General features: G+C 44.2%; 1 protein-coding gene across 4 annotated transcripts in view; it reads right to left on the bottom strand.

Moving 5' to 3' along the window:
• Nucleotides 1-20025, bottom strand: part of KLHL3 (kelch like family member 3) — a 283446-nt gene that overhangs the window by 55362 nt on the left and 208059 nt on the right. For all 4 annotated transcript variants that reach the window (XM_041761278.1, XM_041761281.1, XM_041761279.1 and 1 more), the window contains 2 exons: nucleotides 19103-19265; nucleotides 7134-7243 (listed from right to left, as the gene is read on the bottom strand). In XM_041761278.1, coding sequence (XP_041617212.1) covers nucleotides 7134-7243; nucleotides 19103-19265 — 273 coding nt within the window. The remainder of the gene's footprint in view (nucleotides 1-7133; nucleotides 7244-19102; nucleotides 19266-20025) is intronic.

Here is a 20025-nt window from a genome sequence, read left to right as displayed (position 1 = left end):
AAAGGAATATAGAAACAGTTTCTAAACCAGTAAACCTGCCCTAGAGTGCCCTAGGGCACTTCCACAGCCCAGGGCAACCCAGACTCCCATGGACAAAACATCTTCTGAAGATGGTCTCATTATCAAAAATTATATATCACTAATGGAAAGAACTGCAAAAAAAGGAAAATCAACAGGTAAAATAAATGACAGAATATTTAGGGCAACCAAAGAAAATCAGCCTCAAGACTATTCTCCATCATGTGGTCCTCAGAATATCAGGGGCAGCAGACTTTCTGTAGTAAAAGAGGTTCTGGGAGTAAATGAGCCTGAAGCATGTACCATACATACATACCCCCACATCTTGAGCCATTTATAAAGCTCATTAACATATAAAAGCTCTGACGACCTTCAGTTTCTTAACCTGGTTCCCATGTTTAGCCACTGTCTCCTAAATGTGTCAGACTTGAGAGTATCTCATAAACACTGAAGCTTTATGGCACACAGTGGAGTAAATACTGACCTACAGAAAAAAAAAGTCCTCACCCCCCAACCTATTCCATTTCCAGCCTCTTCTCCCACCACCCCTACCAGACCCTGGGCTCTCATCACATTGCTTACCACTCCCCCAAGTAAAATAAGTATTCCAAACTTCTACGTCTATAGTCCTATGATCCCTTCAACCGTGATGGCTTTCCAAAATCCTCTTATTCTCTGATTTTTAGCTCAAATATTCCCTTTTTTTATGAGGTCTTCCCCACCTAACAATAAAATACTCGAGAGTGCTTTCCTTGAACTTTGACTACAGGCAACTACTTCTCTAAGCCACATAAGGATATATGCTTTGTATCCAGACTGCAAGCTCTTAATGGTCCTGGGTGTCACTCACTTCCGTCTCCCCTCAGGGTGTGCGCATGTGTTCGTAGAGAGCAGAGGCCTGGCAGGCAGATGCAGTTAGCTTCATATTACAAAGCTATTTATTGTCAAAGCACATTAGTTTCCTCCTCTGCAAAATCTCTGACTTGGGACTTTGTGGAGAAAGAGAAATGATCTGCCGAATAGCATGCTGGGCAAAAGAAATCACATGCAAAGCATACACACCCCAGCATTTCATTTATGTAAGGTTAAAAAGTTGGCAAAACTAATCCATGAGAAGTTAGAATGGGTAGTTATGCTTCTTGGGGTGGGAGGCAGTGATGGGAAAAGGGTTCTATTTCTTGATGTATGTGCTAGGTAGGAGGGTATTTCACTTTGCAGAAAGTTGACCTGCACACTTTTTATTTGTTCATGTCCCTGTGAACTTACTTCAATACAAATGTCACTTTGGGGGAAAAAAAATGATGTGTGAAATATACCTGGAGAATGGTGGCCAATCAAGGGAGATTTTTGGTCATAGTGCTGTGCTATTCTGCTCCTAGATGCTTACCGAATTGCACTTTCCAAAGGAGGATAGTAAAAGGAGTAATGCTGTGACCAGGGACCAGGCCAGATGGCTGTTTGCAAGCTGAAAAGCTGGCAACTCTGACTACTGACCTCATAGTAAGGTGGGGCTTCCAACAGCTCAGGCAAGGCAGCAGGATGCACCTGCTCAATCACTGGATGATACCTGGGCAGCAAGCACTCAAATCTAAACCAGTAGCCAAGGAGCTCCAGCCAGCATCCTCCACCCATCACTGGCTGGAAAGGCTAAGAGTTCAGACAGGAGGGCATGCAATATCAATGATTCTGGGAGACAAGGACCCAATCCCTTTCAGAAGATACCAGTATTTGGCTTCTAATTACAGGCTTAGGAGGCAACAGCACATTAAATAGTAATCTTACAGAAAGTAAGCAGTAGTGCTCATTATAACACACACCTGACACTATAATTTTTTAAGAGACCTAACCAATGTCTTCCTGACTTGTGTCTAAACTGTGGGCCATTTCCCCATTACTACTCACTCTGAAAACTTCAACAGTGTTTCAAAAGAAGGGCGCAGAATTCTTGAGTAGTAGAAACATAAATACCAGCTAAGAAAGCAAAGATTCAGAAGTCTATTAACCAGCAATTCAGTGGCAAACCTGCATTACAACTTGAGAGTCATCACTCTTCTCCTTAGAGTGGGTCTGTCCTAGAGGGTTGCTTAGTCTGCCCACCCCTGGGTCACAGAAGCTGTCCATGGTGAGGGCCAAACTCTGGGTCTCAAAGATGAACACACTAAACAGACAATCTGCTCACAGGCAGAGCTGTGACCCAAGACACCTCCTCTGTGGAAGAAACAGGAGAATGTGAAGGGCTTACTCTGGTGTGCCTCTGCTCTACCATTGGGAAGGGGAGATGGTCAGGGATCATAGTGGGGAGGGGTCCTACCCAAAGGACTCATGATTCTGTAACTCCTCCCAGGTCCTTTTGTCCTCCCTCAAATAACAGGAATTTTAAAACTGAAACTACACGAAGGAAAAACAGGAGAGAAAATGGCAGGGATCCATGTCTCCTCTGACCTCTAGTTCCCACTTTTGTCCTTATTCTCTGGAAAAATGTGAAAATTTATTCCCATAACCTCAGCTGGCTCGGGACAGCGTCCAGCACCAGGCTGCCCATTCACTCCCTCAGGGCATATCTGTTCAGCACCCTCCACAGAACCACCAGGGACTTTGTGTCAGGAACTGTGCATGACACAAAGATGGTGAAGGCACCCTCATAGTCCTTAAAGAGCTTGAGGCTAGTGGAGAACATTGCCTGGGCAATGGCAAGTGGTGTTGGAGGAAGATCAGTATCTGAGCCCTGGGAGAAGTCCAGACGGGTCCAAGAGGGCTGAGAACGTTGGGGAGCAAGAAGCTACTCCCAATCTGCCCCTGCTAGGCACCAAGCTGAGGTCACACAACCATCCAGACTAACTCAGGCTCTAGAAAATGCCTCATTTGTCCCCTTGAGAAATGCCCCCAGTCAACAGTGAGCAGTAGTAAGAATAGCAGAAGTATAGTGGCAGTAATAATAATAGCAGCAATAATCATATATTACAGTAATGAACACTTCTTGGGGGCTAAGGACTTTTTACGTGTCATCTGATTTCATCCTCAGAACAACTCCATAAGATAGATATACTCTACTCTCATTATCCACCTTTTACATATGAGAAAACTAAGATGTAGAGAAGTTCTCTTATTCATTCGATAAATTGTTTTTTTTTAATGTGTCTACCATAAAAAAAAAAAAAAAATGTGCCTACCATGAACCTGATACCAATACCACTCTGACCATAAGTGACCATAAGACAGAAAAATCCATGACTGTATATGGTGCATACTTTCTAGTGGGAGACAGATAACTGGCCCAAAGTCACTCAGCCCAGTAAAGCAGTGGACACTGTATTGGAACTCAGCCACTCCACACACAGAACCTCTACTTTCAAACTCCTTGACAAGCAAACTGCCTGGGCCTAGCCACAGCCACAGACACTTATAATCCTTATTACTAAAATACCATATTTCCTCCCTGTTAAGATGCTTGGCTTTTTCACATTTTAATATCTGAAATCTGGCTGCATTTTTAAATATATGTTGAAAGAAATCTGTGGGCTGTAGGAAATGAAGTCATAATGGAGCTGATTTGCTGTTCAAGTATGGATTTAGCTGAATATATATACGATTATTTGTGCAGTTTAGTTTTCTGCAGATTTTGTTTTTTGTATTTCGTTTTGTTTTTAATGTAGGCTCCACACTCAGCGTGAAGCCCAATGAAGGGCCTGAACGCATGACCCTGAGACTGAAACCCAAGCTAAGATCAAGATCAAATGCTTAACTGACTGAGCCACCCAGGTGCCCCAGCAAATATTAACATTAAATGAAGTTCAATTTTGGCTTAAATTAAGATCCATGATATTACTTCAAATATATTCCAATAAATTCACTACAATGCAATATTGAAAGAAAAGGCTATTGTACATACAAGAGATTACCTGTTATGAAATATAACTAAGGGAAGTGGAAATCACCAAATCTCTTGGAACATATCACAAAATTTTCAAAGCCTAAAGAACTAGCAGCCAAACAACCAACATCTAATTGTCAAAAGCTTCCAGCAATTTGTAATCAATTAAGGGGAAATAAAACTAGAAATAGAAAACTCAGGCCAAATCCCACTGTTCTTTGATAAGCCTCAAAATTACACTGTCAATCTTAGCAGTGTCAGGCTGGCTCAGCTGGTAGAGCATGTGACTCTTGATCTTGGGGTTGTGAGTTAAAGCATGGGTTCAGAGGTTACTTAAAAATACAGCTTTAAAAAAAAGAAAACTATATACTGCCAATCTTAAAGGTATCCAAGGGATCAAAATCATCAGTAATCTACTTTATGGAAAGCACCACATAACTCTGAAGTTACAAATAATTTGAACGTGAAAAATACCTACATTCTAAACACCAATTACACATAGCAAGCAACTCCTGTGTAAGCATATGAATGAATGAGAGCCACTAAAGACCTAAGCATGTAGATTTAATATCAGGCTTCTTGGGATCCCTGGGTGGCGCAGCAGTTTAGCACCTGCCTTTGGCCCAGGGCGCGATCCTGGAGACCGGGGATCGAATCCCACATCAGGCTCCCGGTGCATGGAGCCTGCTTCTCCCTCTGCCTGTGTCTCTGCCTCTCTCTCTCTGTGACTATCATAAATAAATAAAAAATTTTAAAAAAAAATTTAATATCAGGCTTCTTTGCTTATGGAAAGATGCAATAACTCCATGGCTTATTCTCCATTATCAGCAGCAAAACTGATACCATTTACCATTGTCAGTGGTGCCTCAAAACAGAGGAGTATGGTAATGACAATGACAGCTGCCATTTATTAACACCTGCTGAACACTACATTTGATTTTTCACACCCAGTATCTGTGATCCTCCTAACTCTATCAGGGAGGTACTAGTATGCCCATATTACATGGAAGAAAATGAAGGATCAAAGAGACCAGTGACTTCTGAAAACCACGGAGCCAGTAAGCATTAAGTCCAGCATGGAAACAGGCCTTCCTGAGTTCAAAGCCCCAGTGGTTTCCAGAGCACAAAAACGCCTCTCCCTACTACTAACAACCTGCCTCCACCACCACCCTGACACAGCAAGCACAGATAAGCCCTCACCTGAAGAATGCTTACTATGATCTCAGAGTGGGATGGGCCAGCAGGAGTTAAAGGTAGCAGGGCTTCCCACCTCAACCCAAATACCCACAAGGTTGATGCGAATCATGCTGCTTATACGGCTTTTTACATTTCTTCAGACTATACCTGAGGACACACTCAAGCAGGGCCCAAACTGGCCAACAGTACCAACAACTGCACGGTCAACCAACTAACTAGTTCATTCCTTCAAATTGTGCCAATTTGGTAGCACAATCCAGAGGAGACATTAAACAGGCTTGACAAGAAGTGAGCAAGTCTTTGCTGCTGAGGCCGGGAAAGGAAGGGGCCCACGGCCTAGCCAGAGGCATTCTTTATCCCGTAGGTGATACCTCACATCAGTTAATGGAAGAAGGAGGCTCTTTGGGCCTAAGGGACAATCCAGCTTGTTGGGCCAGTCACCTTCTGGAAATCCCTCTGAATTCTTGGGGCAGCCCATGATTCCAATCAACAACTGCTTTACTTCTTCTTCTTTTTTTTTTTCCAACCACTTTACTTCTTGATCAAACTTTTGCAGGACGACAGGCAGGGGCTTGCGATTCCACCCTATTCTCTAGATATGTGGCTTTGGACACTCATCTCCAATGTAAGAACCTTCTCAAAGGCTTTTCCTTAAATATTTCCTCAGAAAAGGACTTCAAGCTTGTACACTATGCGTGGACTAAGACAATCCAAGAAGCACTTATTGAGCATCTCTGAGGATGCAGAGAATAACAAGATGTGGCTGCTACCGACAGGGAATTCTCAGTTGAGTGGAGGAGGTAGAATGGTATCAAAACTAACTGCAATAGAAAGCAGAACAAGGTGATTTATCCTAGAACACAGAGGAGAAAGGAATAAATTCCAGATGCATGATCAATAAACAACTCATCTAACACTGAATGAGCACCTTCTAAGTACCAGGTATGACACCAGGCATTTTACACACTTTATCCCATTTAACTGTATCCCACAACTACCCCGTGGAATACGCCCTATTACTATCCTCATCTTATACATGAGGGAACAGGTGAAGAAGCAATCTATCTCACCCAAGGTCACCAACTAATTTGTAAATAGTTGTAAATTTGTAAATACTAGAGATGAGATTTGGACCCTACTGGCCAACACCAAAGTTTTTGTTATTTTTCAGTACAGTAGATGACATGTCCTGGAGTACAGAAGTTCTTCCTGGTAGAAGGAGAATAGGAACTGGTTTAGAATTCAACCAGGTGGAGCTGGAAGGGAAGGATAATCCAAGCAGGAGTCAGCAAAAAGGAAGACCTAGAGGTAGGACAGATCAGCACTCACGGGTCGGCTAAAGCAGTGGGCAGAAGTCAAGCCAACAGCACCAAAGAAGTAGTATGTAGTCAGTGAGGTAGGGAACTAGGTATCAGGAGACCCAGTTCTAGTTTTGCCATGGCCACTCACTGTGGTGACCTTCAGTAGATCCTATCACTCCTCCGGGCCTCAGTTTCCTCAACAGTAGAAGTTCCAATCCCCTATTAGAATAGATGTTCCCCAAAGGTCAGCTCTGGCTTAAATGCTCAACGATACTCACAAAAGGCCATCATGTGGGACAGTGGCTAAGACCAGGTGACAGGTAGACCATAGCTCTGCAGTGACCAGCTGAGTGACCTCAGACAAGCTAATTAACTCCTCCAAGTTACTTTTCCTCATCTGTAATGTGGGGACAAGAGCCATGCCTGCTTCTTCCAGGGTTGTGATGAAGGTTGATTAAAATGCAGAGAACAGAGCACTTAGCAGAGTCCTTGGCAAACTGTCAACATCCAGTTGATGGAGGCAGTTTTGTTGCCATCAGCAGCAGCAGCATTATTTCTTCCTAAAGAGTCCAGATAGCAAAGGTAGTGGTCATGGGCCAGAAGGCCTTTTTCTAATTGTTTAAAAGGAGAAAAAAATAAGCTTTTTTTTTCTGGTGAAAAAGAGAAACAGCCTCACTGAACCACAAATCCCTCTCATCTACCTCCCATGTGAGAGGCTCCTGCTTCACCAAAGGGGCATGCCATACCTTTTCCTCTGAAGAAACGGTCAGTTTGTCACTGGATATCAAGCTGCACACCTGGTCCAGACTTAGGCTAAGAAATTCTTCCCCAAGCATCACCTCTGGAAAGTGCTGCTCTGCTCAAAAAAAAAAAAAAAAAAAAAAAAAAAAGGCTGAAGTTCAGAAAACAAAGTCACAACTCCTGCCCTTCCATGGCCATGGTAATCGGTGAAGCTCACAATGAAGTCCTGGGGACTCTAGGGGTAGGCATGAGGAAAAAGGACAGACAGAGAGGCAAAGAGAAAGCACATCCTGGTTGAAGGGAAACTAGCCTCTTAGTTTGGCAGCAAAGGCATCCCTCTGTGTGATCCTCCATCCTGAACATCGACAGAGATGAAAATGGGGCAGAGAGATGTGAGGTTATATTTTTTCCATGCTCCATGCAATTAATAATGGTATTGCAGAAAAGCCTCACTGGGACCTGCCTACTTAATTGAGCTCATTTCCCCTCAAGGCACAAGCTGGCAGATTTGCAGATGGTGCCCCCTGCAGCTCAGCCAAACAAAAGTGGGTCAGAACTGCTGTGTGGCTGGAAGTCTCTGGGGGTTCTGGTACTAAGTCAACATTTGAAGGCTGGCAGGAGGCATCATCCTTTTGTGTCCAAAGTCAAGCCTACCACAGTCTCTGATTCACAAGGAAGCCCAACTAAGCATGTGTCCAGGCACAGAGGCAACAGAGCTGGCCCCACCACAGCTAGCAACGGTCCATGACAGGCAGACCAGTGGAAACCATTAAGATGGAGGGCAACTGGGAGACACCTAGAATGAGACAAAACACACAGGCCAGATGTTCATGCAAGGGAAATTCCAAGTATAATCCCTACCCTGACATTTGCCCAGGCCACCATCCTGTGATGGTAGAGACAGTGAAAGGTCAGTAAAGGAGTGTACATTTCAGAAAGAGGGAAACTAGACTCAAATGCTGGCTCTGCCATTTGCAAGTTGTGACCCTGAAGCAATGGCACCACCTCCCTAGGTCTCATTATCCACCTATGAAATAGAGCTACAATAGCTCCTCTTGCTTCACTCTCATGCTGTGATGGGCATTTTTGCAAGCTATGCCAAGGTACAGTGGCTCAGGAGCTGACAATTCCTGGTGCAGCAGGTTCTGGAGATCACAGGGTCCCGTGCCCCAGACCGGGCTCCTTCCTCAGGCCTCTCATGGCTCTGCCCCACTGCCCCCAGGAGCATCTATGTTCCTTGCCCTCCTTCCAGGCTATGGGTTCCCACTCTTCTTTCTTTCGTGGCTCCTCTCTGGCCTTGTGTCTTTTTGGATAATTCTAGAGGCTTCATCTTCCAGTTCCCACTGTGGGCTACCCCCTAGTGGTCTGACCAGCCCCTCCGTGCCCCGGGACATACCAGGTCTGCTGCATCTACACAATGAAAAGGGAAGTCAGACCATGCTCAGCTCTGCTCTCACATTCATTGGCTTCCTGAAAGCCAAACCAAGATTTAAATCATTCCTTAAAAAAACCATTTCAAACTTTATTTTGAAATAATTTCAAATCCAAAGAATTCTCATATACACCCTTCATCCAGAGCCTCCAAATGTTAGTGTTTTACTCTGAGATCCAGTTATAAAAAATCTTGTCCATCTTTCACTGGACCAAAAGGGCTCCCCACCTGCTCCCCACTGGCACAGTGAGATTACTGAGCTCACAATTAAGGCCTGTCCATCAAGAAGCTCAGGAATGTCTGGACATAGAAAAAAAATTTTAAAGGCAGATCCTTTATGAAGGGAGGCAAATGCCATAAAGTAATGCTAGTCTTGCTTCTCTGTACATCAACAGGAAAAAGCCTTTAATTAAAGCTTTGATCTTAGGGTGTGCCTGGGTGGCTCAGTCCGTTAGGCATCTGCCTTCAGCTCAGGTCATGATCCCAGGGTCCTGGGACTGAGCCCTCCATCAGGCTCCCTGCTCAGTGAGGAATCTGCTTCTCCCTCCACCCCTCACCCTGCTTGTGCTCTCTCACTCTCTCTCTCAAATAAATTAATTTTAAAAACCTTTTTTTAAAAAAAAAAGTTAGATTTTAAGTTAGACACTCAAAAGACTTCCTTAATATTTAAGACTATACAATATTATTTTTAAATTATCCATTCCTAAAAAATTTTTTAAAGATTTTATTTATTTATTCATGAGAGAAAGAGAGGCAGAGACATAGGCAGAGGGAGAAGCACACTCCCGGCAGAGAGCCTGATGTGGGACTCGATCCTGGGACTCCAGGATCATGCCCTGAGCCTAAGGCAGATACTCAGCCACTCAGCCACCCAGGCGTTTCCATTCCTAAAACTTTTTAAATAAAAGCAAGTGAACAATCTCCTTTGGGTGATGGGAATTCATTCTTGACCTGGAAGCCCAAGAAAGCAACACGATTCTCCCTACATGCCCTTTGTGGTCCAAGAAGTCTTTGGACCAGAGACCTCCATCTGCTGGCAACAACAGAAATAGGGGAGAGGAAAAGCAGCCACCACAGCAAGACAAAATACAAGACATCAAGACTCTGCAGACCTGCCAACGCTGAGCTCAGCAGGAGAGCCAGGCAAAGCAGCACCAAAACTCCTGTGGCCCAGAGCCACACACAGGCTTCCTGCTGCATCTTTGGCTGACCAAAACCCTGACATTTGAAGGAGAAAAAAGAATGAAGGAAATAGGAGGAGTTAAGAAGTTAAAACCTGGGATATGAAAAGTACTTCCACAAACCTCATAAAGCCGAAGGTAGATGGGCTAGGATTTTGCAAAGGAAGATGAAGCACAGTGATGTGTATTCTAGGTGGTTTGGTGAACAAACCAGAGATTCTCAAAGATCAATCGAGGTAGGAAACAGTCAACCCCCACAGTTCCCCATCTCCCCCACTTTGGGGCACCACAGAATTTGAATTTAGGTCCCTTCTTCCTGAAGTGGGCTGCTGCTGTGCCCATCTGGAACTTCCCACTGAAACCTTTCCAGAAATCCTCCCAGGAAACAGTAGCTGGTAAGGAGGGGGCAGCTGGGAGGGAGAGGGCAGCGGCTCCCCATACAGGACTGGCACCCAGGGACCCAGGAGATTTGGAGAGAATAAGCAGGGAAACACAATAAAAGGCAGCAAAGAGGGAAACTCCTTCCCATCCCCTGCTATCTGAGGAGACAGAATTGAGTGCCCATGGCCTGGGGATCAACCCCCCTTTGCTGTTAGTGATGCTCAGAAATGACAAGATAGGAAAGCAAGCTAGGATGCTCTAGCCAACTTGATCTCCTGGGAAACATAGATTTCCCAGCAGACTTTGTATTCAAGTCAGCCCTCCTCCCAGCTGCTTCTCAGAAAGGAACACCTCTGCTCCCAGAAGATACTTCCCTGAGAATCTTCTAGCTTTAACACCTGTTTGTGGATTCTTTGTTTGCTTTGCTTCCATATTTCTCCAATATTTCTCCATATTAAAGGAGAATGCAGGGATGCCTCGGTGGCTCAGAGGCTGAGTGTCTGCCTTTGGCTCAGGGCATGATCCTGGGATCCAGGATTGAGTCCCGCATCAGGCTCCCTGCATGGAGCCTGCTTCTCCCTCTGCCTGTGTCTCTGCCTCTGTGTGTGTGGTGTGTGTGTGTGTGTGTGTGTGTGTGTGATGAATAAATAAAATAAGATCTTTAAAAATAAATGAAAAATAAAGGAGAATACAATCAGGAGCCTTGGCTAAGTGTGAGGAGGTCTCTGGGTTTGAGCCCTAACTCCACCTCTTACGGTCACTTCTTTCCAGGCTTCGACTTCATCATCCATAAAATGGGACTGTAATAGCTGATGTAGGTCTCAAGGTTCTTTTGAAGCTCAGAGACGATAATATGTATACAGATGAGGCCATTTTGAGACCTTTAAGAAACTCTTTAGAAATGATGACTATTACATCAGTCCATGTTCCTGCTTCACAAAGTCCAGTTCTGTGGGCAGCACTGTTCAACAGAGAAGCTTTTCCAGTGCATCAGAGACATGCCTTAGGACTGCAGGTCCTGTGGATAAAGCTGTGGACCCCAAAGGCTTTAGAGACCCACTTTAATTCCATCAACAAACTCTCCAGTGCTATATTATCCAATTTCTTATCTGTCAAATGGGGCTAACAATAGTACCTATTTCATAAAGGTGTATGAGCATTAAATTAGCAAATATAAGTAACTCACATTTACTGAGATCACCGCAAGTGTTCAAGAACGTATGCATAATGTGCCAGATGCAGTGTTTATTCAAAAATAAAGCAAGCAGAGTTGATGCCTACGAGGTTTTTAAGAGGGTAAGACAAGGCACCAATAACTCCAACCCCAAATCCACAGGGCCACAAGTGGGAGAGGCACTCCAGGTATAATTAACAGTATGGAAGCTGGAAAATTCAGGGACTGTCAGGAAACAGCAACAGCCCAGTCTAGCTAGAGCCTAGGCTGTATCTTCACTCATTTAACACGTTTACTGAAAAAACTGTGCCAGGCTCCAGGAGATAACAATGGAGAGGCAAGCAGGCTAGATTGTGGGGGACAGGGAGCACAGTGTCTTCTCACCATGGGCTAGCTCTTTAGAAACGAGCTCTCCAATAATCAATTCTAACTCTTCTGGTCTTTTTCCTTCATTTTCCTTAAAGAAGAATGAGAATGGGTGAGGGAAAGGGAGGAACAGTCACTTAGGCTTTTGGTTAAGAGTCATAATTAACCAGCCTTTACCATAAGTAATACACATGGCTTATGTTCCAAGTTTTGTATGTCTGTTCCTGTCTGTGTAGATGAGAGATTATGGAGGGAGGCAGGGGACACCAGATAACCTGATGTCCTTTCCCCATCAAGCAACACACACACATCTTCCCAAAGCTAACAGGATGAGAACAGGCCTGCTCCAGGGGCGCAGCTGCATCTTTTCAAGGAAGCAGACCTGGAGAGAGCCGAGGGCATGTCCTAAGAGTAGCTCCCGTCGTGTGGGCATTCTGCATGTACTGTGGCATGCACTTCTCCCCAAAACCCTGCTGAGGTATCAATATCCCCATTGTACAAATCAAGAAATGGAAGCTTTGAAAGCTATTTAGCCATGCGCTTAGGATCACACACTTACAATCGTAAGTGGTAGAGCTGGGATTTTAAATACCAAGGCTTTAGGATGACAACAAACATTCCTAGTCCCCAAGATGATGATAATTTGTCCTAAGCATGCCATTGTAGTAAAATTCAATATAGGTGTCAGAGCACCCTAAGAATCCTTCTTAGGGTTACTATTGCAGAGAGACAAAGAAAAGAGGAATCTAAAAATCTTTCTTTAAAAATAAAACAAAGCCTTACAAGAGTATTGTTCTAAACACTCTGGCGTCAGTCCAGGGTTCAAATTTTAGACCTAACCTCTGAAATGAGATTTTTCCCTAATCTTTCTGCCCGTCAGGCTAGATGAAGTGATATTCTTATGCTTCCAAAGAACTCAAAACAAAGCAAAAAAAATAATAAATTATCATAGCCCTAACCAGGTTGTTTTATCATGTGAGGTCTTTCTTTCCTACTGGGACCACAAATGCCAGGTGAGCAGGGTCTGCACCTTTTGTCTTGCTTGAAACTGAATTCTGTGTCCAGCACATCTGCATGTACTGCACGTCCCTGCCCATTCTTCAGGAGTGCCTAGGGCTTGGGCAATCTCCCAAGTTAATCCCAACCCATTCCTCCCTCTTGATGGGATGAAATAAACTAAGCCTCTAATCAAGTCATCTAAACTACAAGCCCAGAACAAATGGAAGTGAAAACCCATCTACGCCTTCTCTAACCTGCACAGAAGAAATGAACCCCATTATTCCAGAGCCAGCAGCCCCAGGGAATAGGAATGAGTAGTTCTGACTTGAACCACTGGTCACCACCCTCCCCACTCCCCACTACACCCACACTTGCCCAAGGAAAGACTAGCTGACACAGGTGGACACACAAACAGGATCAAAACATTTTAGGAGGTAAAACAATCAAATGGAATTGCTTTACATCTCTCTGTCCCCTACTACTCTATTTTTGGAGGGCAGAAGTAAGCTTTCCTGAATCAGGGTTTGGCTTTCAGGGCCCACCGTTTCCCTGCTCCAGGGATAAGTCTCACAGAAAGTAAAAGAGCTCTACCTTGACCATTTCCCACAAAGGTCATGGTCACTAGCCCTTAGACTCTAAATATTACTACCTCTCCCCTCCGTGGGAATGGTGGAATATGAGCTCTCTTTCCCAGGTGACTTAATTCCCCCTTTCTAACACACATGCACACACACACACACACACACACACATACATACGCACACCCATACAAGGAACTACATCAAAACTGTGCAGTTGGGATCCCTGGGTGGCGCAGCGGGTTTGGCGCCTGCCTTTGGCCCAGGGCGCGATCCTGGAGACCCGGGATCGAATCCCACATCGGGCTCCCGGTGCATGGAGCCTGCTTCTCCCTCCGCCTGTGTCTCTGCCTCTCTCTCTCTCTCTCTGTGACTATCATAAATAAATAAAAATAAAAAAATAAAAAAAAAAAAACCTGTGCAGTTCACACTGTTATTGATTCAACACACGGAGTTCCCTGTTACCCAGAGAATAGAAGGATAAGGGAAGTTTCCTAAAAGAACCTTGTTCTCCAAAAACTAGCTACATCTTGCACTACTGCTTCATTTGCCACCTTTGAGTTAGAAGCAAAAAACTAGAGGGAGGCAGGAGTGAGGCAACCTCCCCAGACAGAGAAGCTGTACCAGCCTGGGTGGGTGTGAAAATAAGTAGTGGGCTCACAGCACAAGCTCCGGTATCAGGCAGCCTCACTGTGAATCCCAGCATTGCCACTCATGAACCATGTGATCTTGGGCAACTTACTAAAGCTTTCTGGCATTTCAGTTTATTCATCTATAAGTCAGAAAAATAGTAACTACCTCTCACAGCCACGTGATCAAAATGAAGTAATATCTATGGAATGTGTGCCATCATGCCCGGCACCTAGTACGCATTCCGAAATGGTAAGAACTCCTACAATCATCATTACTGTCATTGTCATCATTTCATGATGCCAAGTTGGAGGAAGCAATTTCACAAGATAACCCTCACTGAGTCAGAAACTCATGTTTTTTATATGATTTGTCAACATTTTTTTGCTGCCTTTAATTCAATCACTTCATTCCATGATCTCAAATGACTCAGTCAAAAGAAGGCTATTTCTCCCCATCAACACGTGAAATCCAATGGCTTTTCCATCCCATGGCTAAAAGATTTTCAGCTCAGCTTTGGCAGACCGATGTAAACAACATGGCCAAAGAATTTTAACTGCCATTTCATTAATGGGGTCCCATTAACATCCCTCCCAACCAGCTCTGTTGATGGCCCAGTAAATGGCTGCTCAATTATCAAGCAACTGAGTCCCCATAAACCTCGGCCCTGGCCGATGAGGTTAAAGATTAAGCGGTTCTGGAAATAATAATGAGGTATAAGAAAGAGGCTGCACAGAAGGCCAGGGTTCCTTTCCCAGCCACTAGCTACCCAACAAATGGAGGCAAGGGTCTAAGCAGTCAGCTTCTAAACATGGGACAACCCTCCCTCACCTCAGAATAAAGCATCACACCAAAATCTAGGGGCATCACCTTGAGGGGGAGACTGGACTCAGAGGAAGCAAAGGGGACTGCCACAGCAGGAAGAGACAGAGCTGTTCCAAACAGGAAACCAAACAGGCAGCTGGGCGGAGAGAGGTGGTGCTCTCAGAGTTGTCCTGTGTCTACCCCTGAACGCCTTCACCAGAGGGCTGACAACTTAGCAGAAGGCAAGAGCTCACCCTAAAAATTTTTTTGAGAACAATTTGGCACTATCATTTTTTTAATGCACTCTCTTTGAGCTACTTTATGCAACTAAGATGGTACTCCACAAATACAGTTGTACTACTGCTTACACACTTGCGTGTACTCCAAAAATGCATAAGTCTCACTCAAGCATTTTCTATAAAAGAAAAAAATGGTAACAACAATGTCCATCAATTGAAGACTAGTTAAATAAACTATATAGTTCCTCGATAAGATGCAGTAGAGAAAATGAGTAAGATACAGCCATGCACAAGGGTCTGGAAAGAACTCCCGGATTTTATATTAAGAAAAAGTACAATGAGTATAGAATGCTTCTATTTAAGTATGTTGAAAAGTATAATATATATATTCCCTAGGGTTACCCAAGATAGTCCCCTCCAGAGAGAAGGCCTGGGATAAGGTTAACTTCGCATTTTATAACTTTATGTACCGTTTGAATTTTTTTTATTATGAGTATAAGTTGAATTTGACTGAAGAAATTGGTTTCAATAATAACGGTATAGCAATGTATCTGCTAACATGGAAGGGTATTCGGAATATATTGTAAGATTTTTCTAAGATTTTTTTAAAAGATTTTATTTATTTATTCACGAGAGACACACAGAGAGAGGCAGAGACACAGGCAGAGGGAGAAGTAGGCTCCTCTCAGGAAGCCCGATGCAGAACTCGATCCCAGGACCCCGGGATCACGCCCTGAGCCGAAGGCAGATGCGCTCAACCACTGAGCCACCCAGGCATCCCAGACTTTCTTAAGATTTATTTATTTATTATTTGAGAGAGAGAGGGCATGGGGAACGGGGGGAGAGGGAGAGGAAGAGAATCTCTAGCAGACTTCCCACTGAGCATGGAGTCTGACACAGAGCTCCATCCCACAACCCTGAGATCATGACCTGAGCCAAAATCAAGAATCAGAAGCTTAACTGACTAAGCCACCCAGGTGCCCCATTTGAAGACCCCTACTTCTCACTTCCCCACCCAAAGATGACTAAACAAGCCAAGTCTAGCAGAGAATCGATCATCTGTCTACAGGGTCTAGTTGCTGGGATTTGGTGACTACATGGTTCCATCTTCCAGGCTCACACTTCCAATGAAAAATGTCAACTCTAGGCACCAATACTCATTGGTTACCAATCTGCAGGGCCACTTTATGTCCAAATGGAGCCTGGAAGTCAAAGAATGTAGTAGTTATAAACACTGGCTCTGGAGTCAACGCTATCTGGGTTTGAACACTGCCTCTGCCTCTATCAGCTTGTGACCTCAACCAATTACTTTACTTCTCTGTGCTTTAATTTCCTTAGCTGCTGCATGCATTAAATGAAATGATGTGCATAAATTGCTTACCACAGGGTGTGACCCATAGTGACAGCTCAATAAATGCCAACTAAAAATAATTCATCAGGATGTCTGTATACATACCTGTGTATGCACACACCCACAACACTGACGGCACTCAATCCCTGTGACAGCATCAGGACCAGGGAATACCAAGACCACAGTGTGTTCCAACTACATACTCTCCATTCTCCTGTGGGTGTCTGTCACCATCAGATAGTGAAACGGCCAAAGGGAGAAGACACAGATTGTGAAAGTGTGGGGAATCCAGGCTAGAAGAAGCAGGGAGCCTTGTCAAAGTTGGGGTTTCAGTCCATAGCCCAAACCTCAGAAAACTGCATCAGCAACTACAAAACACAAAACTCTACATGCATGCACACACTATGCAGAAGGAGAAGGCTAGGGGCAGGACAGGGAAGAGAGAGAATTCCTGGCAACTAAGTACTCTCCCTTTGCCCCCACACCAGCAGATGTTCACAATCTCACCTGGGCCTCAGCTAAGCTCTTGGCTCCTGCTGAAGCAAAGCCTGAGCACATCCCTCAAGAAAGTGACCTCTTCAAAGGCTGGATAGAAAGGACCTCTTGAGAAAAAAGTAGAGTGAGGGATAGGAAGGGAAAAAAGGCATAGAAGGGGCAGCAGAGAAAGAAGAGAGTCAAGGTTCAGAGTCAGGAAGAGTCAGCATAATTTAGAATTGGGGCAACTGGGGAATGTCCCTCACAAAAATCATCATCTTAACTGGTCCCATTTGGGTCCAAAACAGACTTCAAGGGGAAATGAGAGTCTATGGAGGCTCTTGGAGTCTGGGAACTGATAAGAGAACACAAGAATTCCAAGAAATAGAGCACATGCTCAGTGCCTTGTGGACTAAGGCACTAACACAGCACAGGGAGCTGGCAGGTGGACAGCCAGCAGGCCCTCGGCTCATTTCCAGACATGAGCTGGACAGGAGACACAGAAGAGAAGAAAGACAGTATCTGTACGGGAAGGGGGAAGAAGGAGAAGCTTTACTGCGAGGGAAGGAGGGGACCATGCCTGAATTTATTGTTTAAAATAACTAGACCCGGGGATCCCTGGGTGGCTCAGCAGTTTGGTGCCTGCCTTTGGCTCAGGGCATGATCCTGGGGTCCCGGGATCAAGTCCCATGTCGGACTCCGGGCATGGAGTCTGCTTCTCCCTCCTCCTGTGTCTCTACCTCTCTCTCTCTCTCTCTCTCTCTCTCTCTATCTGTGTGTGTGTGTGTGTCTATCATGAATAAATAAATAAATCTTAAAAAAAAAAAAACTAGACCCATTACCTGGGCCATTCATGATCTTTCTTTGTCCTCAGGTCGATATATATCAATGAAGACTTCTGGGGCCCCTGGATGGCTCAGTTTGTTAAGCATCCGACTCTTGGTTTCAGCTCGGGTCATGCTCTCAGGGTCATGGGATTGAGCCCCACATTGCGCTCTGCACTCAGGGTGGAATCTGCTGAATATTCTCTCCCTCCCCCCCTGCTCCTCCCCCTGCTCCTGCTCTCTCTCTAAAATAAACAGATAAAATCTTTTTTTAAAAAAATTGAAGATTTCTTTCCAGCTAAATGTGGTAGACTAAACCATCTCTCCACTCCCTCCCCAAATCCCATTAAAATAAGAGGAGGACAAGCTTCAGCAGAGAAACAAACTGGAATCAGCACATTATCTGATGAACAGTTACTGTTCAATTCTTATAAAAATCTGCCTTACAAGAATTGGTGGTAGGAACACTCATTATAAAAAAGAAAAGGGCAATTTTCTTTTTCAGGAGAGCAGAGACTTCAATTATTTAGTTTTCTATGATTTCTCTGGCACCTAAAAAGTGTTTAGCAGTAAGCAATCAAGCCATTGTTGAATAAATGTACTCCTCAATGAAGGAGCACAATGTGATCTCATAGTCTATGCCTAGTACTGACTCTGCTACCCTTAATTTAGTATTAACCAGCATTCTTTAGATGTTTTCTAATGTCTGAGATTATAAACTGAATAAAATTCCAGCATGAAAAGGCAATTATCAACCACCTTTCTGATTTAAAACAAAAAAATTTCTGATTGAAAAAGAACTAATTATAATCTATAACTCAGCTCAGTTGTAGAAATGGTATTAGGAGATTAAAAAGTGAGGAAGAGTGTGTATACATGAGGGAAAATCTATGAATGTCAATCTTGTACTTCTGTGAAAAGTCAACAGATATATTTCAAACTAATAAATCCAAAATAGTGATATGAACATTTTATTTAGATAAATTAAGGTAAAGAGTAGATGAAGTAGCTTTTCGTGAAATCAGAACCTGCACTTTAATTCTTTCAGAACTGTAGGTAACTGGGCCTACAGAAGAAGACGTGGTGTGGAAAGGCAGGGCAGGGGTCTCTGGCTTACTGGCTTAGCATCAGAAGACATGCAGTACTATTTGACTTCTAAAATCTAGAATAGATTTTAAAATCTATAAAATAGAATATGTGGATCAAAAAAAGAAATTTTCTTAAACAACAACAAAGATTTATGTCAAGACCTAGCTCAAATGACTCCTCCCTCTACAAAGTTTTCTCAGACCTCCTTCCTCTTCTCCCATGAAAACGACTGTGTGTACCATCAGTCTGGCAATTAATCCTATTCCACTTGGCTATGAATGGTACGAACTCTTCTATTATTAATTATCTTGCCACATGTCTTGTCTCTCCAACTAAATTACAACTGTTTCGTGGGAGAGTGCACTTCTCACCACAGGTGAGGAGTCTACTGCAGACCAGGTGATTAAATCCACAAGCTTAGAAGGGGTGCAGCCCCCCTAACCCCCCATTACCTGCATAAGCATTGGCCTGCTGAAGAAGGTCGGTGCAGGTGTGCACATCTGCAAATGCACGGATGCCCAAGCAATTGGTGGGATGCAACTGAGACTGCAGAAAGTCACAGCAGTTCTGCCGAACATCCATGAGCTGCAGCAGGCTGGCTGCCGGTAGCAGCACCTGGAGGAGAAGGTGACATGCTGAGACACCAGACTCCTTCAGTAGGGCTTCACCCCACTAGAGCACTGTTCCAGTCATACCACTCCCACACTCAAGGTCCTTGCATGGCTCTCCCCTGCCTATCCAACTAAGCTTGAACTTCCACCAGGACAGCCAAGCCTTATTTCCCATAACTTTCCACTTCACGGACCCGAAGCACCAGCAGATTCTTTGTATCCCCATATTCCACAGCAGTGCCTCCCAATCACTAATGTGTACATGAAATTTCTGGGGATCTTATTAAAATTCTGAGTCAACAGACCTAAGGTGGGGCCTGTGTTTCTAACAAACATCCAGGAGATGCCTGTAGCTGCTGGCCCAGGAACCATACTCTGGGTAACAGGCCCCTTACAGACTGAATGTTTGTTCCCTCCTCCCCCAATTTGTATGCTGAAACCCTAACCCCAACATGACTGTAGATTGGGCCTATGAAGAGGTGATAAAGGTTAAATGAGGTCATAAAGATGGGGCCCTTATAAGAAGAGAAAGAGACACCAAAGTGCACATGCTTGCTCTCTCTCTCGCTCTCTCTCTCCAATGTAAGGACACAGGGAGAAAGTGACCTTCTGAAAGCCAGGAAGAGTCTCACCAACTGAATCAACTGGAACTTTGATCTTGAACTTCTAATTTTCAAAACTAGGAGGAAAACATATTTCTGTTGTTTAAACCATTGTGTGGTCTTCTGTTATGGCTGCCCAAGCAGACCAACACAGATGGGGTC

The sequence above is a fragment of the Vulpes lagopus genome, chromosome 7 (genome assembly GCF_018345385.1).
Source record: "Vulpes lagopus strain Blue_001 chromosome 7, ASM1834538v1, whole genome shotgun sequence".
Classification (NCBI taxonomy): Eukaryota; Metazoa; Chordata; class Mammalia; order Carnivora; family Canidae; genus Vulpes; species Vulpes lagopus.
The sequence above is the reverse complement of the archived record's forward strand: the minus strand, read 5'-3'. Positions and strand labels throughout refer to the sequence as shown.